This window comes from Mustela lutreola, chromosome 15 (assembly GCF_030435805.1).
Source record: "Mustela lutreola isolate mMusLut2 chromosome 15, mMusLut2.pri, whole genome shotgun sequence".
Lineage (NCBI taxonomy): Eukaryota > Metazoa > Chordata > Mammalia > Carnivora > Mustelidae > Mustela > Mustela lutreola.
The window spans coordinates 10,565,095-10,592,917 of record NC_081304.1 but is presented as its reverse complement, the minus strand read 5'-3'; the positions used below and the strand labels follow the sequence as shown (position 1 = coordinate 10,592,917).

General features: G+C 42.9%; 1 protein-coding gene across 4 annotated transcripts in view; it reads left to right on the top strand.

Annotated features, from left to right (window-relative positions):
• The window catches only part of MAP2K6 (mitogen-activated protein kinase kinase 6), a 123,587-nt gene that overhangs the window by 72,329 nt on the left and 23,435 nt on the right, over positions 1-27,823 (top strand). For 3 of the 4 annotated variants that reach the window (XM_059148343.1, XM_059148345.1, XM_059148344.1), the window contains exons 2-10: positions 7,838-7,904; positions 16,865-16,913; positions 17,495-17,608; positions 19,298-19,417; positions 20,465-20,581; positions 21,250-21,301; positions 23,982-24,109; positions 25,026-25,103; positions 26,278-26,417. In XM_059148343.1, the coding sequence (XP_059004326.1) occupies positions 7,838-7,904; positions 16,865-16,913; positions 17,495-17,608; positions 19,298-19,417; positions 20,465-20,581; positions 21,250-21,301; positions 23,982-24,109; positions 25,026-25,103; positions 26,278-26,417 (865 nt within the window). Of the gene's footprint in view, positions 1-4,971; positions 5,090-7,837; positions 7,905-16,864; positions 16,914-17,494; positions 17,609-19,297; positions 19,418-20,464; positions 20,582-21,249; positions 21,302-23,981; positions 24,110-25,025; positions 25,104-26,277; positions 26,418-27,823 lie in introns of those variants that run through there. The other variant, XM_059148347.1, reaches the window with a different exon arrangement.

Sequence of the window (27,823 nt, the reverse complement as noted above, 5' to 3'; positions counted from 1 at the left end):
GCTTAAAACACAAGGGGTATATGTGTGTGTGTGTGTGTTTGTGTGTGTGTGTATCACACTTTCAAAATATTCTGCAGATATTAGATTCATCTTGTTACGTTTATTTTTATTTTTTTGAAATGTGGATGACTTGACATGATCTCCTCAATGGAACAACACAGAGGACTCCTCTTCTTAAATCTGAAATTTAAAGATTATTAGTTTTGGTCGTTCTGTCTTTGATTCTATGGTTTTAGCTTCTGTGTACTACCATCCTTCACTTTGTCTAAAGTAGACAAGTCACACGTTCTTTGAGTATAGATAAGGCCTTCTCACCACCCCTGGGAGCTCATCCTTGTTCTTCTTAGAATCTCACAGTTGCATTTCCATGTTCTGGTTGTCAAAATTTTACCCATTATTCTTTAAAAATTTATAATGGAAAACATTTAAATATGGAAAATATTTTATTTTAAATGAGTCCAGTCAATCCTCGTGTACCCTTAAATTCTACCAGCGATCAAACGACCACCTAAAATACCACTTCCCTGTGAGATCTTTTTTTTCTTTCTTTTCTTTTCTTTTTTTTTTTTTTTACATTTTGCTCTCCTGCTTTGCACCTCCTGTGTATTCATGATGTGGTATTTATAGTGTCTTATCACATCTACTCTGATATTATAGGAACTGGTTTTTCTTAATCACCTGACCCTTTCAAAGAAGAATTTGTAGCTTCATGATCTTTTTTGCTCCTTGCAGTGTCTTCTTGGGTGAATTATTAGCAGTTTTGGCTCAAAGGTAGAGAGAACCTTGTGAGGAACTTCATTTGGAATTTCTTCCTAACCACAAAGATCTGATTGGGGGGCTGGTTGGGGGGGAAGTACCAGGAACTGGGCGGGAAATGACCATGTCATCGTCTAGAAAGAAGCAGTGAAAAAGGAGACATGTTGCGTTACCTGCACACAGATGTTTCTGGGAGCTTTATTCATAGTTGCTAAAACTTAGAAGCAGCAAAATGCCTGTCAGTAGATGAACAGAATAATGAACTATGGCGTACTCAGACAATTCAGTGCTAAGAAGAAATGTGCCATTAAGCTGTGAAAAGACATGAAAGAACATTAAAGGAATATCATGGAGTGAAAGAAGCCAGTCGGTATGATTCCAATTATCTGACGTTCTGCAGAAGGCAAAACTATGGAGATGGTAAAAAGGTATCAGTGGTTGCTAGGGGTTGGGGAGTGGGGGCGGTGAATAGGCAAAGCACAGAGGAGTTTTAGGACAGTGAGGCTATAATGATATCCAGACATGTCTGAATATGTCAATATATGTTATATATCTCAGTATACATTTGTCTGAACGCATAGAATGTACAACAGCGGGAACGAAACCCAACGTAAACTATGGGCTTTGGGGTGGAAATGATGCATCAGTAAATTCATCAGTTATAACAAACGCACCACGCTGACAGGGGATGTTGATTATGGGGAGGCTATGGATGTGTGAGGGTCGAGGGTCTAGGGAAATTCTCTGTACCTTCCCTTCAATTTTGCTGTGAACTGAAAACTGCTCTCAAAAAAGAAGTTCTTAATAAAGAAAGACATGGATTCGGAAGCCTCACTGCTAGAGATCCCAAGTTTGGGGAGTTGAAATCATGCCCATGGTCACTGGGAAGCAAGAGAAGATGGTTCCAAGTCGATGAGATGTTTGAAAAATGTAATTAACATAAACAACATGAGAGGAAGAGCAGAGAGAAGGACATCTGAAGATATAAGCTGCCCATACAGGGAACATTCTATTTAGCTCATCTTAAAAAAAAAAAAAAAAATAGAAGAACAAACATGGAATGGAGAAAAGAAACTAGTACCTATTGGACACCTGTTATATGAGAGACTCTGCTAGATGTCTTCACATATGTTATGGCAGCTGATCCTTTCAGTGATCCGAGTCTCTCATCTCGCATTAGCGGGTGTGGAAACAGTTTAAGAAACATTTTCAGGCTCACTATGTTAATAAGGGGCATAATTCGGATTTAAAATGGGGTCTGTTGATGTTCAGTTTGTGCTATTTTTACTCCTATCTCTTTCTTTCCTTCCCCTCTCCTTTCCTTTCTTCTCTCTTTCTTGAAGGGCTCAATACTAATGTTCAAAACAGTTAGGAGAAGAACAAATATTAGGTCAGCAACCATTTAGGATGTGCAGGCACTGAGCAGAATCGATGCCGTGATGGAACGTGTATTGGGAAGATAGGTGCTAAACAAGTCATCAGTGCAGAAGTAACCACAGAAGGGCAACCATAAAGGAATGTGGGATTACGAGACATGGTATAAGGGGTGTAAATGGAGGATAGTCATGGAGATCCATTTGAGACAGATTGGACATTTTAAGTGGTTAGGTTTTTTTTAAAATTTATTAAATTTTAGAATTTTAGTTCCAGTATAGCTGACGTACAGTGTTACATTGTTTCAAGTGTAAAATGCCGTGTTTCGATAATTTTATACATTACATTACTCATCATGAGTGCCCTCCTTCATCCCCACCACCGATTTTTCCCACCTTCCTTGTGGTAACCATCAGTTTGTTCTTTTAGTGAAGAGCCCATTTCTTGGTTTGTACCTCTCTCTCTTTTCCCCCTTTCTTTATTTTGTTTCTTAAATTCCACAAATGAGGGAAATCTGTGACTTATTTCACTTCACATTATACTCTCTAGCGCCAGCCACATGGTTACAAATGGCAAGATTCATTCTTTCGTATGGGTGAATCGTATTCCATTATGTGTGTATATATGCCACGTTTTCTTTATCCATTGATCCATTGATGGACAATCGGGCTGCTTCCATAACTTGGCTGTTGTAGATAACGCGATAAACACAGGAGTGCGTATATCCTTTTAAATTGATGTTTCTGTAGTCTTTAGGTAGTGCAATTACTGGATTGTAGGCTAGTTCTATTTTTAGGTTTTTGAGGAACATTCATACTGTCTTCCAGAGTGGCTGCACCTTTTCGCCTCCCCATCAACAGAGACGGAGTGGACATTTTAAACTAAAATGTCAGAGGTTCAGTAAAGTGCACTGAGTTCACATTCTGTGAGAGATGCTGAAATGTAAAAGCAGGAGGTGTGGACCGTGACCTACAAGGAATGTTCAGGAAGGTCTGGGAGCGTTCTGCAGGGCGTGGGATAGAAGAGCTGGGTATGGAAGTCTGGGCTCCTGTCTGCAAGAGGGCTAGAGCTTTCTAAGCAGAGGCAACACAAAAATTAAAAGGCAAGGTCTTAGGAAATCCCTCTCCCTCCTTGAAATCCAAATGAGTGCACGTTTTAACCTGAGCTTGTCAGCTTTCTTTCTCCAAATTTTATGTGATTGTGCGGAACGTTGGCGTGCCGCCTGGAGTCTCAGTGGTGGGTGAGATTCAGTGGTTGTGGGGAACAGGAGCATCTGTGTCCTTGCTGTGGTCAAGCCAGCTTCCTTCCTGCACTTCCTCCCCCCACCCCTGTCCCTCCCTGTTCGTTGCTTTGCATCTGATCATCGCAATTTAATAACATCTAATAACACTCCCTGACCCATTGCAGTGCCAGCTGCCCCTGGGACTTGAGCCTAGATGTGAGTATTAAGGAGAGGGCAGCCAAGGCCTCCAGGTTGCCAGGGACTTGGCTGGAAATCCCGTTCACATTGGGAAAGAGATTTTGAAAATAAATTTGGCGCCGGAAGCCATGCCAGCCTTTTGTAAAGCTGTGGCAGTAATCATAAACCCTCATCATCACGCTCCCCTCCCCCCACGTCTGGGCCAAGCTGACCAATAGGTAGGCATCCGCCTATCCTCACGATGCCACCTTCTGTGGACCCCGGGGGATCCTCTTGCTGTTTGGGTTGGCCCTGGAGCACTATTTTCTGTTTTATGTAATAAGACACATGAGAGAAGCTCTTTGTCCCCAGGCTCTCCGCGTGGGTACTGAGCAAGAGGTCTCGAGGACCCCATCATTTTCAGTATGGTTGAAGCTAGTGAACATTTCTGCGGCCTGGGAAATGTTGATTAACTCTTGGCAAGGTTTTTGTTTTCTGATGCCATTTTTGCTCCCAGCCAGGATTATCATGACCCAGCTTTGGTTTTAAGATGAAGTTTGCCAATATATGTGTGTGGTGAGACTCCGTTTTCAGAGAAAACAAGCCAGGGTGTGGCACAGGGCTGATGTCATGTAGATCTGCAAGGGCTCGCTCAAGCCAACGAGGTTTGCCCTGTGGGGATGGCACCAACTGGGGGCCATGCTTGTCGAGGTCTGTAAGAGCACACCGGTGTTCTGTCCTGAGAAGGTTGTTGCTAGCAAGGGACCCAGCCGGGAGCCTGCATTCTGATTTATTTCTTGTATTTGCTTTAGACTATCAGGGGAAAGAACCATTCACATACTTGAGCATGGTGTTGTAGTATTTACATCGCTTCCCCTGATACTTTTGTTTGTTTGTTTTTACAGAGAGAGAGAGAGATCACAAGTAGGCAGAGCAGTAGGCGGCGGGGGTGGGGGGAGCAGGCTCCCTGCTGAGCAGAGAGCCTGATATGGGGCTTTATCCCAGGACCCTGTGATCATGACCTGAGCCAAAGGCACAGGTTTAACCCACTGAGCCACCCACGCGCCCCTTGTTTTTGTTTTTTAACGTGGTGTTAAATGTTAGCATCAGGTGTTGGCAGCCTTGTTGGGGAAACAGATTGCTTTGAAATCAACACAGCTGGAAACTGACCACGTATTGTACTTTCTCTTTAGAAATGAAAGAGGCATTTATAGAAAGGCTGGAAAAGGCAGGACTGTCCAGAATTGCTTTAGAGATGTATTTTCTTCCAAGTCTGGTTCACGATGAATGTCACGCCTCCGTGTCCAAACGGACCCACTCTCCTTTCTTTGTGAAGTTGCGGTTTGTTGGGAACAATAAACTCGAGAGGTTTGCAGCAGTCTGTGCTTGGGAGGGCGGAGTCTATTCAAAGCTGCCTCTCTCTGCTGAAGTGTGGTCTTCAGAGCTGAGGGAAGAAAGCCTGGTGTGTGGTGGTGTTCTTCGAGCCCTGCCTGCTGCCTTGAAAACCTCATCAGAGTCACTCCCAGCCTCTCACTGGGCTCCTCTTTCAGGGATGGGCAAGTAAGTGAATTATGGAATTTTGGTGCCTGTGTCTGTGATTTTTGATTTGATGCGCTGTCGAAAATGAAGGCAGGGTGGATTCTGATGATGTTGTTCAACCAGGTTTTGTGTCTCTTGCAAGTATTTTTCTTGTTGGTGTCAGAAGAGAAGCAGGAGCCTTCTTTCACATCTTGGGGACTTTGTTTTTGTCTTGGTCATTTATTCCTTTAGCCTCTGTGCCAAGGGCTTCTCTCTCTCTCTCTCTTTCATACTCTTTTTTTTTGCAGAGATGTTTTAATGATTTGTGGAGTTAGAGTATAATCGTGAGCTGCTAATCGTCAGTTGCTAGAGTAGAATAATTCATTGCTCTCTTTTTCAAAGGCAGTTTTCCCCACAAATAGCAATCTCTCTGGCTATCTCTCTTGTAAGAGCTGAGTTAGAAATGAAGAAGAGGGAGGTGTAGGAATTTCAGAGTAACTTTTGCTTTTGGTTTGCTTACGTGGCAACGGGGGAGCCTTTTTCAGAGGCAAAATATATCTTACCTTTATTTTGTTTTAACGGAGAGGTCCACAGGGTTGTGTCTGCTGGGATTACTGGAATTACCGGTCACCTGTGTTGGAACAGGGATGTAATCATCTGGACAAATGGAATTTGTTCTGCATCCCTCATGAGGGTGTTTAAAATAGCATCCTCCAGCTCTTTGATTGAAGCCCATTGAGAGGAATTGTTGGAATTGGGCCACATGTCTATTGGGATTTTCACCATCAGACCCAGCCCTTAGCATTGTTCTGGGTAAGGCAGCACAGCAATCTCTATATCCACCATATGTCTGGACAAGGCTGCATGTATCGTGTAACTGACTAACTTAGTAACATGTTCTGAGCGACCATCTGAAGTCCGGGAGGAGGAAAGTAAATAGTGAGTTTGAATCTTGCAAAATACGTAGATGAGCCCAAAGGAGGAGACCTCTGAGAAGTCCTGTGACAATGGAGGTCGACCTGAAAGACTTTCTCTGTGTTGGCTATGGCCAAGCATATTTTTCTGTGGCTTTATACAGCTTGGCAGAATTGATCTTGATTCTGGATTTTGAAGGGGGTAGAAAAAAAGAGTCAATTACACATTATCTTGGACTGAGATAATCTGACCAGTTCTGCTCATGAATTTCTTAAGTGACTTATTTTTTTTTTTAATGAGACTGTACAGATTCGTTCTCTAAGTGATTATAATTAACAGCTATGTAAGACATGTCTGTGCTCTTCCATATGTGATAGCTCATGGTTCTCCTCTCCAGCCCAGTGAGGCAGGCATGAGTATCATTTCCCCATTTTTATAGTCGAGGATATCGAGGGTCAGGTGAAAAGTGACTCTGGAGGTCACGTGGTGAGTGAAGTGCCGGACGTCAGCTGGGTTTTTAAAAGCTCATCATCGCATGCTCCCCTTCCCCCGGTCTCTCTGGTCATCCTTGAACTACTTCCGTTGTAGAATAGGGGAATGAGCTCCGGATGGGGTGGCAGAGACCCCGATTCTGATTCTGACCCTGTCATCGCTAGCTCTGTGATGTCGAGCCATCACTGACGTCTCTGGCTGTCATCTTCCCGCAAGGAGAGGATGTCTTTGATGTCTTAAGTCTCTTTGCGCATTGAGAGTCTCTCTCCCGGGCCTTGCCCAGGGCTGGTATCAGTGCCGTAATGCACCCCAGCGATGCAGAGAAGAGAGGAGGGAGAAAAGGTAGAACCGTCAGCGTTCTTAGCCAGCTCTGCTTTGGTTTCCCCTGCCAAGCATGAAGATACCCAGGATCTCTTTAAGTGAGGAAGATCTTGGGTCCTTAAGAGGCTACTCAGATTTCTGAGCTGAGCATATCCCAGTCTGTTCCTGGGAGAGGAGGAGGGACAAGAGGAGAGGAAGAGAGAGAAGCTTAAGCAGATTCCTCGCCCAGCACCGAGCCCCCGATCACACGACCTTGAGCCGAATCAAGAGTTGGACGCTTAACCACCTGAGCCACCCACGTGCCCCATCAGCCTGTTCTTTTGTATCCATCAACAAAACTATTTGAGCCAAACTCTCTGTAGTTTCAGTCCAGGGAAGAGCACATGGCTTACATTCCCACCTGGTCCCTGAAGAAGCGATCACCTCTTTGCAAGAGCCCATCTGTTACCGTATTCCCTTTTGAAACAGGGCAAAGTGTAAATAAATATTACTCTCTCCCTCTTTGAGGTGTTTCTGCTTATGGCAAGTCGTTGACAGATACGGTCCGGGCGGAAGAGTGGGAAGGCATTGTTTATTCTCCTCCATAGTTAAACCTACCAGTTGTTTACAGATCAAATGAGAGCATTGTAAGATACTGAGATAAGGGTGATGATATCAGACTGACATTAAAAAGGGGAAAAAAAAATCTATAGCTGACACCATCTACCGGTTCTGTTCTTATGTACAAGAAAGAACAGAGAAGTTGGAATGACCACCTCTCAGCCGGGAGGAAAGGGCAGCTCTCCTGGGTAAAGAGAGTTCGCGTTCTTATACTGGTCTTTTCATCCTTAGGTGACCAAGAGCCTCATCCCTGAGCGTGGTCTGCATTTGGGGAAGGTGTGCTCTGCCTGGTGCTTGGGTGTTCGGCACTCTCAGACCTCCTGGGTGGGACGTGGTTTTCTGCATGAGGAGATGAGAGCTGCACGTTCCCAGGCTCGCCCCTTGCTTCGGCTGCGGGGTCTCCGTTCCCACTCTCACGCTGTGATTTCGACCTTAACGTTATCCTTGTGTCTCTCCCCATAGGCAGGAAGCGAAACCCTGGCCTTAAAATTCCAAAAGAAGCATTTGAACAACCTCAGCCCAGTTCCACGTAAGTTGGCAAGATCGTCATCGTCGTCTTAATCCAAACACTTCCCTTTACAGATTTCCAGGGAAGGGGGAGGGGTTCATTTTTGGACTGATGAGCAATGCCTTGACTATGGGAATCACTGTTAGAAAGAAGAGCCCTTTGGAGCGGGGGAGCCATGTGCTTGCTGTTCTGAGACCTGGAATAATCAGGTCAGTCCGTCTGTCTTGAATGGGTAGCTTCGAACTCAGCCTCTTACATTCCTGGTTGGCAGAAAATTGAGTGTCACAAATGTGTTTGGCAGATGGGGTCCTATGGTGTTCAGAGAGGTCCATGGACCTGGATTTTTTGCCTTTTCTGTATAGACTTGAGCAAATCAGCATATCCCTGGGAGTACTACTACTATAAAACTGGAGTAGAGATGGAATGCTGGTATTTGGTAAGGACTCAGTGTCCCAACACCTCAATTCTGTCGCATATAAATAGAAAGCAAAATGAGGTAAAGGAACCTTTTTTAGGACTTTGGCCCAAATCCCTAAGTGTACTCAGGTCCTGGTGAAGCAGGATACCGTCTCTCTTAGCCTCCCTCTTATTTCTTTTACTCTCTGTGGGGTGGTGAGGGTACCTCCTGTCCAGTTGGGGGTATGACCATCTTACAAAGCATCTGCTTGGGAGGAATGGAAATTGCAAGGAAAAAAAAGTCACCACACAAAGTTCTACAGAGGCAGCACAAGCATAGGGAAAGGCCATTCCCATGGAAGCTTGAGTTTGCAAGGCCGTTGGTCAGCTTTACAAAAATGCCTCCCTTTCTAAAGGTTTTTGACCTTAAACGCGATCTGTCCTATCAGAAAGTGCACCTTCTAGTGATGGAATGTGCTAGTAAACATGATCACATCTACTGTAAGACTTTGTTGAGGCTGTTGGCCATTCCCTGCAGTGGTATGAACAAACGTTCCACTCAGGAACCTCTAAATACAGAGTGAAAGTATACTCCTCCGGGTTCTGCTCTGTAGCTTGAGGGCCAAGCTCACCTTAGAGGGGTCCTTTTTTGAGGCTGTAGCAGGAGGTTCTTTCCATATCTGTTATCGAGATTGCTGTTTTTGGTGTTTTTTGTTTGTTTTGTTGTTGTTGTTGTTGGACCTATGACCTGTGTAATTCATAACATCTCCTCTCGATTGGTTTCTCAAGAGTTTAGTCTCAAACACATTACTTCCCTGTACTATCTGTATAGGTCTCTCTGTGATAATACTTTTAAAGCTTTTCAACTTGGAATTATTGTAGATTCACGGGAAACGACAAAGAAATGCGTAGGGAAGTCTCATGTACCCTTCCCCTAGGTTGTGTCCCCCCCTCCATGTTCACGACTTAACACAGCTGCAGCCCAGGATCAAAACAGAGTGCCATTGGTACAAACCATTGAATGTATTCAGCTCTCACCATTCCTCTTCTAAGTACCCGTGTGTGTGTGTGTGTGTGTGTGTGTGTGTGTGTGTGTGTGTGTAGCTATATGCAATTTTATCACATGTGTAGCCTTAGGGAACCACTACCATAATCAAGATACTCAATTGTATCAATCCCACAAGATTCTCTGATGTTATTCTCTTACAGTTGTACCCACCTCTAATCCCCAGCCCTAATCTCTGGCAACCACTCCCCTGTTCCCCAATTCCATCTTGTTGTCTCCTGGTTGCTACATCAACCGAACCAGTCACCTCCAATTGGAGACTCTGGCTTTTCCCTGCAGGATAGTTTCCTTGAGTTCATTTCAGCCGCTGCATGAATCAGTAGTTCTTTCCTTGTTACTGCTCAATCCATTCCATGGTGTGGCTACACCCCAGTTTGTGGAACCCTTTTAGCCTTTGAAGGAGATACAGGTAGTTCCAGTTTGGGGCTGTTGGGATGAAAGCAAGTTCCTGAGTGAAATGAAGTCTTCATTTCCCTGGGCCATGTGTCCAGTAGTGCAATTGCTGGGTTATTCAGTAAGCCCACTTTTGAAATAACTTCCAAGATATTTTCCAGAGTGGTGGTACCATTTTACATTCTTACTGGCAATTTGAGAAGGGTCCAGTTTCTCTGCAGCCCTGTCAACATTAACACTATTTTCCTTTTCAGTCATCCTATTTTTTAAAAAACTTACTTATTTATTTGTGTGGGAGGGGGAGAAACTGCAAGTTGGGGGGAGGGGCAGAAGAAGAGGGAGTGGGAGAATCTTCAGCAGACGTCACACCTGGCTTGGAGCCCAGTGCAGGGCTTGATCTCACAACCCTGAGATCATAAGCTGAGCTGAAATTAAGAGTCAGGCACTTAACTGACTGAGCCACCCAGGCGCCCCAGTAGCCATTCTGATAGATATATAATGCTGTATCATTACAGTTCTCATTTTTTATTTCTGTAATGGCTTATGGCTGAATATTTTTAGGTGTTTATTTTCCATCCCTATATCTTTGATGGTGAAATGTCTGTGTACGTCTTTGCCTACTTCCTGATTAGATTACTTTGTTTAATGTTGAGTTTTGAGAGCTCTTTCTATATTCTAGACACAAGGAGTTTGTCAGATATGTGATTCAAAACATTTTCTCCCAGTCTATAATTTGTCTCTTCATCCTTTTATTTTGATGAAATCCTATCTAGCCATTTTTCCTCTGATGGGTCATGGTTTTGGTGACAATTTTAAGAACCCATTGCTTCATACTTTGTTCCTGTTTTTCAAAATAATTTTTGGCTAATTTAGGCCTTTCCCCTTCCCATATTAGTTTTAGAATTGGCTTGTTTATGTCTACAAGTGAACTTGCTGAGGTTTTGGTATGAATTATGTGTAACCTTTAGATCAATTTGGGGAGAACTGATGTCTTAACTACACAGAGTCTCCTAATCCATGAACCTGGTAGATTTCTAGATTTTCTTTGATGTCTTTCATCAGTATTTTATAGTTTTTATCACGTAAGCTCTCTACAATAGGGTTTGTTAAAATTTATACCAAGTATTTAATTGTGTAGGGAGCAGTTGTAAATGGTACTCCATTTTGAATTTTGATTTCTAACTGTTAAGGATCAGTATATAGAAATGCAGTAGATTTTTCTGTATTGTTCTTGTATCCTATGACCATACTGAATTCACTTAGTGGTTCCAGGGGCATTTTTGTAGATTCTGTGTGTGTGTGTGTGTTTGTAAAGTCTTTATAGAGTTTTCTATAACAATTATGCTACCTACAAATTGAGACAGTTTTCTTTCTTCCTGTATTTTTTCTGTATTCCTGTATTTTAAACTATATTTTTAAAAACTTTCTTTTTTTTCTTTTCTTTTTTTTTTTTTCTTTATTTCAGTGGTAGGAATGTCCAGTTCCATGTAAGATAAGATTGGTGAGCGCCAGCAACCTTGCTTTGTTGTTAGAGGGAAAGAGTTCAATCTTCTACCATTAAGCATGATGTTAGGTTTTTGTAGACTGAGGCTTGAAAAAGTTTCTCTCTAGTTGTAGGGTACTTAATGCGTGTCGAATTTTGTTAAGTGCTTTTTAGTGCATCACTTGACAGGATCGTAGGTTTTTCTTCTTTGTACTGTTGCTATGGATTACACTATGATTGACTTTTGAATATTAAACTAGCTTTGCGTACCCCAAATAAATTCCACTTGGTTGTGGTACTGTTTTTAAAAAAATACATTGTTGGATTCAATCTGTTGAAGTTTTTTGAGGATTTTTGTGTCTATGTTCGTGAGATATGTTGGTCTGTAGTGGGTTGTTTTAGGTTTTTCTTTTCTTTCCTTTTTTTTTTTTTTTTTTTTTAAGTGTGTGCTGTTATTTTCTGGTTTTGACATTAAGGTAATACTGGCCTCATAAAATGAATTGGTAAGAGTTTCTTCTTCTTCTTTTTTTCTTTTTCTTTTCCGGTAGACACATAATATCTGTATTAATTCTTTTTAAAAAAATGTTTGCTAAAATTCTCCAGTGAAACAAAATGAGCCAATATATTTCTTATTTTTTTTTCTTGGACTTTTACAATACAGAATTAATTTCTGTAATAATTATAGGGCTATTGAGATAACCTATTTCTTCAAGCTTGGGTAGTTTCTGGTTTTCACAGAATTGGTCCATTTCTTCTAAGTTGTTGAATTTATAAGAGTAACGTTGTTTATAGTATTTCCGATTATTCTTCGAATGGCTACAGGACATGTTGTGATATCCGATTTTTTCCTGAGACTGGTAATCTGTGCCTTCTCTTGTAATCTGTGTCAGCCTTGGTGGAGGTTTATCAGTATTATTGATATTTTAAAACATTTTATGTATGTATGTATGTATGTATTAATTTAGGGAGTGCATGTGTGAGGGGGGGAAGGGCGGAGAGAGGAGAGAGAAGCCCTGCTGAGCACAGAGCCACGTTTGGGGCTCGATTTCAGACCCTGAGCTCAAGACGTGAGTTGAAATCCAGAGTCGGATGTTCAACCAATGGAGCCCCCCAGATGCCCTTTATTTTGGGCTACATTCTCACGTCCTCCTTCCAATTGCATTCTTTCCTTTTAAACTTTTAACCCTCGCTTCCTTCTAATTCATATTGTCTGTATTTTATGAAAGCCGTCATAAATCTTACCTTCAGATAAACAAATGAGTAAAAACCTACGCAATGATAAACCTAGTTTCTGTGCTGTCTTTCCCTCACGTGGCAGAGTGAACTTTAAATTGTATTTTCTTTTTCACTGTGTAAAGCCAAGAGCATCACTTTATTGTTGTAGAGCAGACCACTTTAGCTCACGGGGAGCCTTCATAGCAGTAGTAGTATTTTAATACCGATGCTTATATTCGTAGACCTAAAGAAGTAGCTTCCACATTTTGTGTTTTTCTTGGCAATTTTGGGGGTTTGGCTTGGTGACTCGTACCATTTATACCCTGCCTTCTTCTGCTGTACGACACAAAAATAAATATCCTGGGACAGAGCACCATTCTTCCTGGTTCTGTGTGTGGTCCCTCTGCTGGAGCTCTTTCTCTGAGTAACTGATGCCAGTGTGTCTTGGCTCTGGTTTCTGAGCTGTCCCCATACTTGATTGGCAGCAGCTAATTCTGAACTGATTCCATGCTAATGAATACTATTCTAGTTAACCCTCCCCAGAAGCTCAGGAGGCAGTTACTCTTACTCTTACTTGATAAATGAGAGAATGGACCTGTACAAGGTCAGGTGCTCAGAGCAGACAAGCAGCACCTCATGGGTAAGAGTTCAGGCTCTGGCTAGAATGCCTAGGTTCGCATTTGGGATCTAAACTTCACTAATTGAATTCCTTAGGCGAATTCCCTAACCCTATTAAGCCATAGTTTTCCATTCTGAAAAATGGGAATGAATAATGATGTGGTTGCTGGGAAGAGTAGTTGTCAGAATTTGTCTTAAGAGTCTAGCCCAGTGCCTGTCCCATTGTACCTTCTCCAGGAAGGTTGCTCCAAGTGTTGTTGCTGTTATTATTATGAATCCACCTAATAATTATTCATGATGCTTATTATATAGCGGAAGAGCTGGCATATGAAGTCAGGACTCTACGACTTTCAGGGATATGCTCTTAGCCACACGTCAGACAGGTCGAGAGTGTGATCAAACTGTCTTTGGCTGTTAAAACAAGAGGCTAGTTCACTAGCTGTGGCTAGTAAAACATCACTTCAGTAGTTGAGATGATGTAATTGTGAGGCTCTGGGTTCTAATTTTGCCAGGTCTTTTAATGACTTTAAGTTACTTCGTCTTTTTCTTTGTGAACTCTTCTCCTTAAGGTAGAGTTGTGTAAGTTAAAGAAAATACTTCATAGAAAGGGTCTGCCACAGTCTCTGGCCCAAGTAGATGCTTAATAAATATGATCAAATAGATGAATAATGGTTGTCATAATAACCAGTAAACTGATTATTTATTACTTAGAATTATAAATAAATAATTATTATAATCAGCTAAAACTCATTGTTCATATAAAAGCAAATAGTATGCATAGAGCACTGGTTGTGGTTCATAAACAATGAGTGCTGGAACGCTGAAAAGAAATAAAATAAAATGGAAAATAAAAGCTAATACTAGGTGCGCTGGCTTAGGTCATGATCTCAGGGTCTGCTCTGCAAGGAGCCTGCTTCAGCTTCTCTCTCCCTCTGCCTCCTTTCCTCACTTGTGCGGCCTCTCTCGCTCTCTGTCTCTCAAAAACAGACAAACAAATAAACAAAAACAAAAAACATCTAATACTAGGTGACCTTTGGAGCACCTTTAACCTTCCAGGGAAGGGATTTTGTAATAAGCCCGTTTCTTTCCCCAGAGGACTAAAATATTGAATAAGCAACAGAGAACTTACACCCACAGTTTAACCTCCTTACAGAGACTCAGTGCTCCAGGAAAACTAATATGCCCAGCCCTGGACAGAACACAGTGTCAGCAAAACTAATATGAGCTGTCAGCCTTGACCCCATCAGTTGATGCTTTTGGCAGAACCTGATGAGCCCAAGGGCCTCGGGCTTGGGTGTGTTGATCGTTTTCATTAGAGGGGGCTGGGTGTTGGGAGTAGGGTCCTTAGATTCAATCAGACTTTGACTGAATCATGGCCTTACCACTTGGGAGCAAGGTAGATAAACTCTGGGCCAGACAGTTTCTCATCTGGACCATGGGAGTAATGATACTCATGAGAGAGAGAGAGAGAGAGAGAGAGAGAGAGAGAGTGTGTGTGTGTGTGTGTGTGTGTGTGTTTAAAGAATTAAATGAGATATAGGTAAAGCTTTGCACTCAGTTCAGCCTCTATTCCTTTCACTTTAGGTCAAGACTGAGATTCAAGTGGCATGAGTTTTATTTTCAGCTCTGTTGAGCTGGATGGCTTTAGCAAATTCTGGGCTTTTCTGGGTTCCATTTTTCTCTTTCTGGAAAATGGCATGACCCCTCTCCTATTAGGTAGAGGCATATACCGCAAGGTTAGTACAACGTTGGATTTCAGCAAACTTTTTTACAAAGGCCAGCTAGTAAATATTTCAGGTTTACCTGGAACCCAGTGGGCCCTGTCGGATGGTCCTCATAGTTTGTTTTCCTACCACTTTTTAAACTTGAAAACATTCATTCTTAGCTGGGCCAAAGGCTGTAATTTGCAAAGCCATGTCTGAGTACTGGAGTACCAGAGCTGGAAGCAGTCTTACCCAATGCCTTCCTTGGAGGGCAAGAAAATGGAGGTAGCCCCCCAAAACTAGTAACCTTCCTGTTGCTTCCTCCTTTTTCAAAGGAAGAGTGCGGAACAACTGCAAGAGATTTTTTTTATTTATAATAGTCACATGTTTCAAGTAATAGTTGTCTTTCATCCAGAGTTCCATTGCAGTTAGTACAAATCATCGATGATGAAAGAAAAATCGTTCTGGAAATGTTAAGAATGGGAACTTAGATTTTTAGAAATGTAATCTTCTGGAAAGTATTTCTGAAGAAAAATCTCTTCTCACTCATACACACAAGACATATAAAAACATCACTGGAGTGTACTGGGGTGTGCGTGTGTGTTTTCTTCTGTATCTATCCCTGCCAGTTCCTGGTTTTAAGTTAGTCCAGAAAAACTTTATTTTAGGTATTCTGTGCTTTTTAAAGGGATCTTGAGGTATGGGAAGGCTTGCCATTAAAACCTTAAATATATGTTTGTGTTTATATGCCCATTTTTTCCTTATTGCTTTATTTAGTTAGTCTTAGCAGAAGGGGCAGAATTATAACACAGTAGGCCTGGGGAAATTGCCAAGGGCTGGGATTCTTTTCTCCCTTCCTATCTTCTTGCCTTCCTTCCATTTTCCTTTGGATGTTTCTAGAGACAGTTCTGCATGGAATGTCCTCTTAGGGAGACCTGGGTCTCTTTGGTCACCTTCGATTCTGGCATTCCTGGGATTCTTTTTTTTTTTTTTTTTGTGGTGATACTTTTGGTGCCTTTATTTCAAGAAAATGCTTCTTGAAGCTCTTGGTTGGTTGCATGGCCAGACCAAACATCTTTCTCTTGGGTGGGTTGGTATCCACCCAGGTGGTATTGAAGTAGTAGAAATAAATGCACATGAGGGGACTGTGTGCTTTCTCTATGGAGACACAAGATCAGCCTACCTCCAGCTGCTGAGATGACCCCCGGATAGTGTGTGTGCTGTGTATGGAAGAAATGTCACAACTGTCTTAGTCTGATAGCAGGAAGTATTCTGACCTGAAAACCAGGAGATTTAGGTTAATTGTGATCTTGGGAAGTCCCATCACCTCTCTGGGCCTTTTTTCCGTCTATGAACATGGGGACTAGAGAGATTTGGAATTATTATGGTTTATGAATTTTGTGAGTTAACATAACCATATGCTAATTATTAGTTTTTTTTAAACAATTATGAGAAAATGTGGTGGAATAATTGGGCACATTGGTGCCAATGAAAGAAAAAATGTTTGGGGCTTACTAGAATAGTATAATTATTTACATAATTCTTTACACCTAGCTCATATTTATTGGATATTTCCTGCATGCCAGCCATTGTGCTAAGCCCATTTTACTTGGACTATCTCAGGATATACTAATATTCTCATGTTAAAGAAGAAAAAGAAACTCAAAGAGATTAAGTCATTTATTCATTTTGTTTTCTGTTTTTTTTTTTTTTTTTTTTTTAAGATTTATTTATTTTAGAGAGACAGCATGAGAGCGAGCACAGGGTAGAGGTGGGTAGGAAGAGACAGAGGGAAAAGGAGAGAATCTTAAGCAGATTCCCCGCTGAGCACAGAACCCAACTCGGGGTTGGATCCTATAACCTCGAGATCGTGACCAGAGCCAAAATCAAGAGCCAGAAGCTCAACAAACTGAGCCACCCAGGCACCCCAGAGATTAAGTCATTTAAACCCAAATATATTTTATTCCAAATCCTGCATTATTAACACTTTTACTGATGAACTTCCAACTTAACCCTAAGGAAAACTCTCTCTAGTCATGTATGATTTGGGAAGGCATAGTTGACTAAATACGTCACGTTTTTTCTCTTCCCCCCTTTTCTTTCTTAGGCCACCTCGAGACTTGGACTCTAAAGCTTGCATTTCTATTGGAAATCAGGTAAGAAAAAAATATCACATTGCCAGTTAATATCTAGACCATTTCCTAGGTATGCTTTCTGACTGGCCATTGGAAAATCTATTTTCCATAGCATGCCGTCAGGGGATCGGTCACAAAGTTTGAGTTTAACAGAAGTGGTGGGTGGCTTTCTGGCTGTTTGGATGCCTTATTGAAATCAGGCTAGTGTCGCCCTGATGGAAGATATTTGAGGAAAGTAGATGACTTGCTTTGGGATGAATTCCTTAAAGTCCAAGGGTAGATCTAATTGCCATCAGTCAACAAATATATGAGAAAGGGGGCAGGGCTAAGAAGCCACAGTATAGATCACTCAAAGTGAGTCTGGAACCGAGTTGAAGCTGGCAGTCTGTACTGCCTGTGATGAGCAGGTGGCATACTCCACCAGTCTGAACATCTCCTGGTGCTTCCTGCTGGCAGTGGCTCCTTGGATAAATCTTCTAGATCAGAAGCTTCTGGACCAGAAATAACCCTTAGAATGTTGGGGGAAGCCAGAGAGGGGACAAGGTAGTATATGTCCTTAAATTTTTTCTTTACTCTTGTATTATTACTCTTCTCTCTTGCAGAACTTTGAGGTGAAAGCAGATGACCTGGAGCCCATAATGGAGCTGGGGCGGGGTGCGTACGGGGTGGTGGAGAAGATGCGACACGTGCCCAGCGGGCAGATCATGGCGGTGAAGGTACAGTTGACGCTCCCCAAACATGTTCTGTCTGTGGTATATACGTTCATCCATCTCAACAGCAAATCAGTTCTTTTTGTAGAAGCAAAACAATCAGCAATGGGGTCAAACAAAGAAGATTTTCTGTAGGGAACAATATTTCCCTCCAAATGTCTGGAAAATCCTTTGTTGGTATGAGTTGCATTTACTGGTCGGTTTTTTTTGTTTTGCTTTGTTCTTTTTTTTTTTTTAAGGAAAAATAGTTTGCATTTTAAAGATTTTTATGTATTTATTTGACAGAGAGAAATCACAAGTAGATGGAGAGGCAGGCAGAGAGAGAGAGGGAAGCAGGCTCCCTGCTGAGCAGAGAGCCCGATGCGGGACTCGATCCCAGGACCCTGAGATCATGACCTGAGCCGAAGGCAGCAGCTTAACCCACTGAGCCTTGTTTTGTTCTTTTAACTGATAAATCCGCCCCCATCCTTTTAACTTTTTATGGAACCACATGTCCTCACACTTAAAAGAATTATCAGTACTTCTTTAATGTCATGGAATACCAGCTCCAAAATAAATTACCTTGATTATTGATTGTTACTTTTCTTTTTCTTTTTTTTGCTGGTTGGTTGTTGAAGTCAAAATCCAAATAAAAGTTCACGTACTGCATTTGGTTGTTATGTCGCAAACATCTCTTTCATTCTAATATTCTGTTGCTTTTAAAGAATGGTCCCCAAAAATCAGGAAATGAGAAGTGAGGGAAAAAATTTTGCCCATTTGTGGGAAAAGGGAAGGCAAAGACATCTTGAGTGACTGCATTGTTTTTGAGCTGGAAAAAGAAAATTGGAATCATTGCATATTTCTTGAGTGAAATATTTCTTTGGGGACCCACCTTCTGTACACGTGTTCATGGATTTGGCCCATTGTTAGGGACGTGGATGGTCAGATGACTTGGACCCCTTTGTTTTTGGAGAATGGAGATATATTTCCCTTGTCTTGTAGATTTTGTAATGTGTTCTTCTGCAGACTTTTTGCTAATTAGGCCAAAATTATAAAAGCTTGTATAGTCTTTTTAGTATGATATTTTGTTTATTTTTTATTATATATTTATTTAATTATATTATATGATATTTTTACTGTCATTTAATGACAAAATTGTCTTTCTTTAAGACTACATTTGCTGGTGTGACAGGTGTCTTTCCTCTTGGAAGCCCTGGGATAGGAACAAACAGTCTCTCCGTTTCTGCTTGATTCCATCCATTTCCGAGAGCTCTGTCCATTCTTCTTTAGTTGCTACCTAGTCCAGATATTCTTATTTCTTCCCAAAGAGGGGCTTTTAGTTTTTTTTGTGGGATCCCGAGTCAGCCACAACGTTACGAATACTCTGGTCTCTGTACCAAACGGCCACAACACAATAGAGCAGGCGTTTTTATGACTTGGAAGGAAATGCACTTGCCAACATTTGCTCATCTTCTGAAATAGAGTATCAATTGGCTTCTTGCCGGGGATTTTTCAGGAAATCTACTGAAAGTCTTCCTTATTTCTCATATGGTACAAATAGCTAATCACTAGGGTAAATACTTGAAAGGTCGTTGCTAGAACTTGTGCTATGAGTTTTGTGGTATTTTTGGAACGAGACTCCTCAAGGTCCCTGCCTTATTAACTGACTCATCCTCAGGGCAGTAACCATCTGTCTTTCCGTGCATTCCCATTCAGCGGATCCGGGCCACAGTTAACAGCCAAGAGCAGAAGAGGCTACTGATGGATCTGGATATTTCCATGAGGACAGTGGACTGTCCTTTTACGGTCACCTTTTATGGCGCACTCTTCCGGGAGGTATGTGATCCTTCAATTCAACATCTGAGGAGAACAGAGACTTAAAAAGGAGTTTCTCTAATCCCATAAAGGCGATGCACCCTCCTGGCACTCTTTCTCATTGGACGTGTCTTCTCTAGAGAGATTTCTGCTCGGGCGGTCATGACATGCCTTAATGCAAAGTTGGCTTGAAATGATAGCCTTTCCAAGTGTGGGGAGCCCTTTTGAAGACACCGAGGCTCCCTTTCTCCCTTTTGTTTTGGTTTATTTTGGCGTGGTTCTCTCTATCAATTGTCTGTAGGCTAATTTAGGTAGATTACTTAAAATCTGAAATATTATGGTCTAGTGGCCAAATGATAAGCTTCATTTACCCTGTTTATGTACCCCCAGAGGCTTCCAAGGATCTCTTTGCTTTACCCCTGCTTTCCCTTTCCCATGATGTGGATTCTGATGCTTCGAAGAGCTATTGGATGAACTATTGCCAGTGTTCCGGGTGGGAGGTCAAACATGGAGTAGGCCTGTAGACCTAATCCCTAGAAGACAGGAGCCATCAAGTCCTGGCTTTCTGGGAATCTGTTGCTTCTGACTATTGGTACTGATGTATTTATTTATAATGTTTTTAAAAAAATTTGAGTTGACACACAATGTCCCATTAGTTGCAGGTCGTACAACGTAGGGATTCAACTTCTCTTTGCATTATGGGTGGTCACCGCAAGTGTAGCGACCGCCTTCACCATATAACTCTACTATATCATTGACCATATTCCTTCTACTGTGCCTTTTATTCTACTAACTTCTTCATTCCATGGCTCTAGTGACCCTCAGTGTTTAGACCCTCTCTTTATCAAGGAGTGGGGGATCCCACGCAGGCTCTGCTTGGCTGTCTGCTAGTTGGCTCTTGGGAAACGAACTTGCTTGTCTGTAAATTCCTTTGAGACCTTGAAGGGAAATTGTACATTTCCTCCAAAAACCCGATTAAGAGAACAGTTCTTCATGACAGGTGTTACTGTTTCCCCTTCTTTTTCTCTTCTGTCCTCTCTAACAATCTCTGAATCAATTCATCTCCAGGGTGATGTTTGGATTTGCATGGAGCTCATGGATACGTCGCTAGATAAATTCTACAAACAAGTGATTGATAAAGGCCAAACAATTCCAGAGGACATCTTAGGGAAAATAGCAGTTTCTGTGAGTACATCATGAACCCTACTACAAGGAGCGTGTGAGAAGTCTAGACCCAATGTGTCTCTCATTCCCTACTGTGAGCATATACTAGCGGGACTAGAGCTGCCCTCCAGCGCAAGTCTGCTGGATGCAGAAGTGCCTCTGTGGAGAAAAAAATGAGTGCTTTTCTTTCTGGGCTCAGTGTAGAATATTCTACCACTGACTTGGTCTGGTAAACTCTCCGTTAAAATACCTGTAAGCTGTACCTCCCTTTGCTATGACCACATTCCTGGTGTCTACATTCTTATCTTAGTTTTTTCTGATTTTCATTCGTGGATTTTAAAATGTTTTCTTAAGGCTAATAAGGCATAGAAAGAAGCAGAAGAAAAGGAAATGGAAAGAAAGATTGCCCTCTTAATGGCTGTTGAGACTCATGAGGGTGGAGAGAAAAAAAGTGCTGGAGGCCAAAAGAAACACCAGCTAGATGAGTGGGACACCCTTTCTACTGTGAGATCCGGTCCTCTGTGATGGGTGGAGGTCAAGGAGTGTAGCTTCCTGTGTATTTTCCTGGATAGGGCCTCCGCTGTTGGAGAAAATACCTCACCTGGTGATGTTAAGCGAGAGATAATAAACCTTAACATTCAGTTTCTTTCCAGTGATGGTGAAAACTCTATCTTGTGTTTCTCCTGCAGATTGTAAAAGCGTTAGAACACTTACACAGTAAGCTGTCTGTCATTCATCGAGGTAAGCTGGCATGGAGTTGCTTTGGCTCTTCCTTTTATAACATCCATTTCTTTTATCCAGGCTTTTCTTCCCCCATGGGTGGAAGAGGAAATGAGTCAGGCCATAGAACTGGAGGGTTTTCCTTCTCAGAGGAATAGCACATTATATAAGTAGCTGCTTTTTCTCTTGTCTGAGGACACAAGAAGCCCTGGTCTTTTTATTGCACCTAAATTGAATATAAAATATGTGTTGCCAAGCACAGCTCTGGGATTACCCCACTGAGAATTTTAGAGAATGGGATAAAAATGCCTGTTGTATTGACCGTGGCCTAGGAGATTCTTAGAAAAGCAGATTCATGGGTCCCCAGACCCCCAGAATCTCCATCTTCAACAAGATCGCCAGGTAATTTTTGTATGCCTGAAAGTATGAAAAGTTCTGGTATAAAGTACTGCTTTTTCAGACCGGAGGAGGCAGGATAAAATGAAAAAAAAAAAATTGATAGATTTATCTCTTCTTCCTTTACCTGCTCTGGTTTCCTTCCTGTTGGCCTGTCATCTTTCTGTCCGTCCGTCCATCCATCCATCATCCATCCATATATCCATTCTTCCATGTTAACATCCATCCATCCATCCGTCCATTCATCTCTCCATCCATTTCTCACTTGCAATCATTTTTCCACCACTTATACGTCACTATAATAGGTGCCTTGAGAGGTATATGAAAACAAAACACATTCTTTTTTTTTTTTTTAAAGATTTTATTTACTTATTTGACAGAAATCACAAGTAGGCAGAGAGGCAGGCAGAGAGAGAGGGAGGGAAGCAGGCTCCCCACCGAGCAGAGAGCCCGATGCAGGGCTCGATCCCAGGACCCTGAGATCATGACCTGAGCTGAAGGCAGAGGCTTTAACCCATCAAGCCACTCAGGCGCCCCAACAAAACACATTCTTATTAAAATTCCATATAGGGATTCTTGATGGGGAAATAAGACCGGTGTATGACAAACACATGGAAAAAATCAGCCATATTACCAAGGTGGAATTACCAAGAAGAGCTCTAGGTAGATTCTAAAGCAAGGGAATAATTAGCAGCGGGTGACTATAGTCCAGGAAAACTTCTTAGAGGTCGCTCACTCAACCAAGTCTGAAGAAGAGTTAGAGGCAAGTGTGGATAGCTGGTGGGGTAGTGAGATTTGGTAATTCTCACGCTGTCTGCGTCAGCCTCAAAGTTGTGTAGAATGTTCCACTTGGAGTGCCTGTTATTACTGTTACTGATGTGATTATTATCATTAATTGTTATTATTAGAAATTGGAAAAATACGGAGGATGACCAGGAAGAGAAGAAAGTAGGAAAGAGGGGCGCCTGGGTGGCTCAGGGGGTGAAGCCTCTGCCTTCGCCTCCGGTCATGATCTGAGGGTCCTGGGATCGAGCCCCGCATCGGGCTCTGTGCTCAGCGGGGAGCCTGCTTCCCCCCCCCCCCCTGCCTACTTGTGATCTCTGTCTGTCAAATTACAAAAAGAAAAAGAAAAAGAAAAAGACAGTGGGAAAGAATCCAGGTAGGAAGAAGCATGTAGCTTACCCCCCTATGGGAAACTTAATTTTTCGTATTTATTTCAACATTTGGAAATATTTCATTTGTATTAAAAATATATACGTAAAGTATAAAAATAACAGAATGTGCACGACCACCATTCAGTTTAAGGGAAAACGTTATAAAGGATTATTTTTAGTGTTTTTTGAATAACTTACTCTGCTGATTACATGTCCTTTGTGAAATACCCTCAAGAGGGAAGAAGGTTAACTCTAATAATTTTGAAGTCTGTTATCCAGAGATAACAGTGATTTTCTATGTGGGGGCATGCTTTGTGGTCTGGAATCTCTGAATTCCTGATGAGTTCCGCTGTGTTGACCTCAGACATACACCTCTTGCAGATGCATCCATTGAAACAGGTTGCCTTGGGGCGCCTGGGTGGCTCAGTGGGTTAAAGCCTCTGCTTTCGGCTCAGGTCTCAGGGTCCTGGGATCGAGCCCCGCATTGGGCTCTTTGCTCAGCAGGGAGCCTGCTTCCTCCTCTCTCTCTCTCTCTCTCTGCCTGCCTCTCTGCTTATTTGTGATCTCTGTCTGTCAAATAAATAAATACAATCTTAAAAAAAAAAAAAAGAAACAGGTTGCCTCAATCAGATTGATGGATGGTGGGACTGTATTCTGCCTTATCGCTCCACAATCTGTTTACTCCCACACTTAAACTGTGCAATAGGTCACGATGAGCTGGGCTTAAAAAATACATATATTTTGTTGTCCTAAGAACACTTAAGATGAGACTGCTCTCGTGGCAGATTTTAAGTGTGCAAGGCAATATTACTCATCATAAGGTCCATGGAGTATGGCGGATTTCTAGAATGTACTCATTTTGTGTCATCGTGTCTATGCCCAGGGAATGGGGCATTTGATTCAGTAATAATGTTTTAAGTTTTGACTACTCGTATGGGGCCAATGCAGATGATAAATAGAGGAGACAGCCCTTGATGATGGAGTCATACACCTACAAGAAGGAGGAGCCATGAATAGGAAACCTAGTTGGAAGCAGTGGAAAGAGGAAAGAGAAGTGAGCGAGATGTGGGGATGTTGGGCCCCCTAGTGGTGGACACAGGAATCTTCAGAGCTGGCTGGGATCACTGGCTCTTGGTTCTTCTTGCTTTCAGACGTCAAACCTTCCAATGTGCTGATCAACGCTCTTGGCCAAGTAAAGATGTGCGATTTTGGAATCAGTGGCTACCTTGTAGACTCTGTTGCCAAAACTATTGACGCAGGATGCAAACCGTACATGGCCGTAAGTACGGCAGCGGGGGGGGGGGGGGGGGGCATCTGGGAATGCAGCTGCCCGCAAACCCCGCCAGGAAAGAGGAAATGGATGGCCACAGAGGGAGGATGGAAATGTGCTTACGGTGCAAGAAATATCCTGCATCTTATTTTTTTTTTCTTAAGTTTTTTCTGTCTGAAATCCTTAGTCACTTGCTTCAAACATACTATTTTTTTGAAATTTGAGTAAAAGAGGTCTATTACTCGAAAAAAAAAACATAAGTAATAGATACAGCCCACACACATTTTTCACCTTGTGTCGCAGGGGAGTGTTATCCTGCTTGCTGGGGACAGAAGAATGAACAGAATTTAAATGACCCAACCAAGTCAGTTAGGTTAGTCCTCCTAAAGGATGGTCATGGCTGGGAAGATTTGCTGCCATTGGCTGAGACCTTGGGACCTCCCTTTAACATTAAGGGGCTTCTGTATTCTGATTTGAAATAGTTTTGCATTTGGGATTGAGAAAATGCATTTGGGATTGAGCAAATCTCGGACAGTAGCCCGGTGACTTTGGCAGATTCTGACCATTGAGTTCTGGACTGTTGGTGTTCTTAACAAGGAAAATTCTAGACTGGCAAAGGAGCTTTGTGCTGTGTATCCTCTTTCTTCTGAAGGCGAAATTGAAATGAGGTTTTTTTTTTTTTAAATTAGTTTTGAGTCATGAGGGACTTTGATCCATTCTTATCTCCAAGAAAAGACTCCTTTAGAATGAGGAAAATCCCACGGAGGCATCGATATTTATTGTAGTGAGTGAGTCTTCTTGGCCTGGGAGGCTTATGTTAACAGGCTTAAAACAACTCACTTGGCAGCTGGTGACATCCCCGCCCCCAGAGACTTTACCAAGCTAAGATCGTCCTCTCATTTGTCTTTTTCTGTCTCCTTTGCAGCCTGAAAGGATAAACCCAGAGCTCAATCAGAAGGGATACAGTGTAAAGTCTGACATTTGGAGTCTGGGCATCACAATGGTAACGTGTGATGATCATTCCGGACTGTGAGGTTCTGGGCGGGAAGCTGAAATGGGCTGGGTTTCGTGAACAAAAGGGCAAACGCCCTAAGGGTGGGTCCTGAGTATCCTCTACTGCTGGACGGGGCAGGAGGTTTTGCGTGACGATTGTCTACGGGATGGTGTTGTGGAAAGGCTGCGCTAGGATTGGGCAAACCCAGTCTTTCTCTTTATTCCCCCCTCTAACTGGGCGTGGGCCCTCCAGTAAACCGATAATAAGACAGTCGAAGGACTGTCTTATTATCCTCCTCTGTAAGATGAATCCTGCCGATAGCTCCTGATAGTTTACCTTATAGTTTAAAATTCAGTTATTCTCATCTAGGCGTTAAGTTGAAGCTACTCCAGGAATGCACATGTGTGTAGACCCTGACCGAGCTGTGGTCCAGGACAGAGGCTGTGTTTCCCAGAATACGGTTCTGGTAGACATCCTGGCCACTGAGGTCAGATATAGCCGAAAGACAGTAACAAACATGATAATTTCCTGAGGCCCAATCCTACAGTCATCCTTTGTAACTTGGGTGATCGTACATTTTCAGCGGATCACCAAGGTCTGGAATTACCCACTGTGGTCCTGGCTCCTTCCCAGGCACGGCAGCTGATTAAATCCCGTGGGTTATTTCACATCCCTGCCCAGAATACACGTGATGATCTTGTAACGGCAAAGTGGCCTTACTCAGATCCAAAAAAAGATCAGTCATTTGGTCCCTGGGTTTTTTTGTTGTTGTTGGCTTTTTTCCCCCCATTCCAGTGAGTGGCCTGCAGATGGCAGCAGATACACAGCTCTGGAAAAATCTTAGGGCGAGACTAACTTTTCAGACTGAGCATGGGAACACCTGGTTACTTTACATCCGGAAGCTGCCTGCTGCTGGCTTACAATTTTATTAAGTGTCACATGACTTTTGGTGAGGACCCAGTTATAAATAGGCTTCAGTGGCTTCCTCCAGTAAGATAAAAATCCCTAGTGGTAGGAATGGGGAAAACGTAGAGAACATGTTGTTAGTTTATTTGTCCCCCAATTTTACTTGAACTTCACCTCTGTGATGGCCGCGGATTCTTCTGGAACAGCAGAGCACCACGGGTGCCCTAAAGTGGTTCTGTCTCAGCGGTTGTCCCCTTGTTTTTTTCCTACCCTCTAGATCGAGTTGGCTATCCTTCGGTTTCCCTACGACTCTTGGGGAACTCCCTTCCAGCAGCTCAAGCAGGTGGTAGAGGAGCCCTCGCCACAGCTCCCGGCGGACAGATTCTCGGAAGAGTTTGTTGACTTTACCTCACAGTGGTAAGAGAGCCTGGCTGCCAAGAGCCAGTGGGAAGGAAGGAGAGGAGTTCTCATGAACTTCCTCCGTTGGTCTTAATCCATTACACATGCATTCATTCCAGAAGCATTTATGGAGTGTGCCCTCCATGCCGGAGAGACAAAGGTGCCTTTATCCCAGTCCCTGCCCTCAGTGAACTCAGAGTCAAGTAGGGGAGTCTCTTCAGTCCGTGATGTTGGTACCATATGGTGATCCGGGGAGGGAGCTGTGCACAGGGTATTTGGGGAATGCAGAAGAAAGGCATTAGAATGGAGTTTCTGGGGGAGAGACATTCTGTGCTGAAGACCCTAGGAGGTCTTTTTCCAAGTGATCAGGGAAGTAACGAAGGGAAAGATATTCCAGGCAGAAAAAAGATCATGCTTCATGTCACAAGAGCGAGAAACTCCTTTATGAGAGCTAGAAGCTGTTTTGGCATTGATTGGAGCACGGAGACAACAGTCAGGGCAGGGGAGTAGTTAAGACAGTCTTTTGTTTTGTAGGCTGCCTCCTGCACAACCCTTGTTAGCTGTGGGTACCCTTGCTCGTGAGAGTGTGATGGACAGTGCTGGGGGTCTGAGGAGGGAATCTAAGGAAAGTCAGAGTAGAAAATGGAAGGAGTCATGCTAACAGCGTAGACTTTCTTTTCGTGGAAGTTGTCAGGGGAATCGAGGAACGTAGGAGAGGGCATGCATGGTGCCCATACCACCAGGTATAACCTGATACTAAGGACCATCCCAAGTGTTCCTGGAAGACAACACCACAAGGAAAGCGCAACATGACGCTCGTTTACATGGGTGCCCAGCAGAAGCAGATGGCGCCAAGCCCTGCTGTCACCCCAGGAGGGGAGCCATCGTGGCCGCCCCCTGCTGAGGAAATGGCCCCTCTGAGGGCCATCTGACGGCACAGGTCCTCAAGGTTATCATTTCTTGGCCTCTGTGCTCTTTGGAAGAAGTGTCCTGAATGCAGCTTTTATTGGGAAACATGATGAGACAAAGCAACTGTCTGTTGTTTGTGAAACGAAGGCCTCTTGGAATTTTCGTTAGTGCTGGTCCCCGGGGTCACCCCTGGTATTTTGCTCTGATGATGCATGAGGCTGGCCTACTGTTGGTTGTTTTTGTTTTTAATTTTTGGCCAAATGGTGAGAGAGAGAGGCGCTGGAGCATGGGCTGGAGGACAGTGCGTTGTTGAGCACCTCTGACGGGCACTACTTCTGGGCTACCGAGGTGGGTCCTCCCCTCTGCTTTCCTTGGACAAATGTGCTGGATGAGGTAGGACCCTGGTCCGGCTGAGATGGGCTCATGGTTTTGCCTTCTGGGTTCAAGAACTTGTTTTTATGGTGTATTTGGGTGTTTTTTTTTCCCCTTTTTCTTTTCTTTTTCCTTATCCTCAA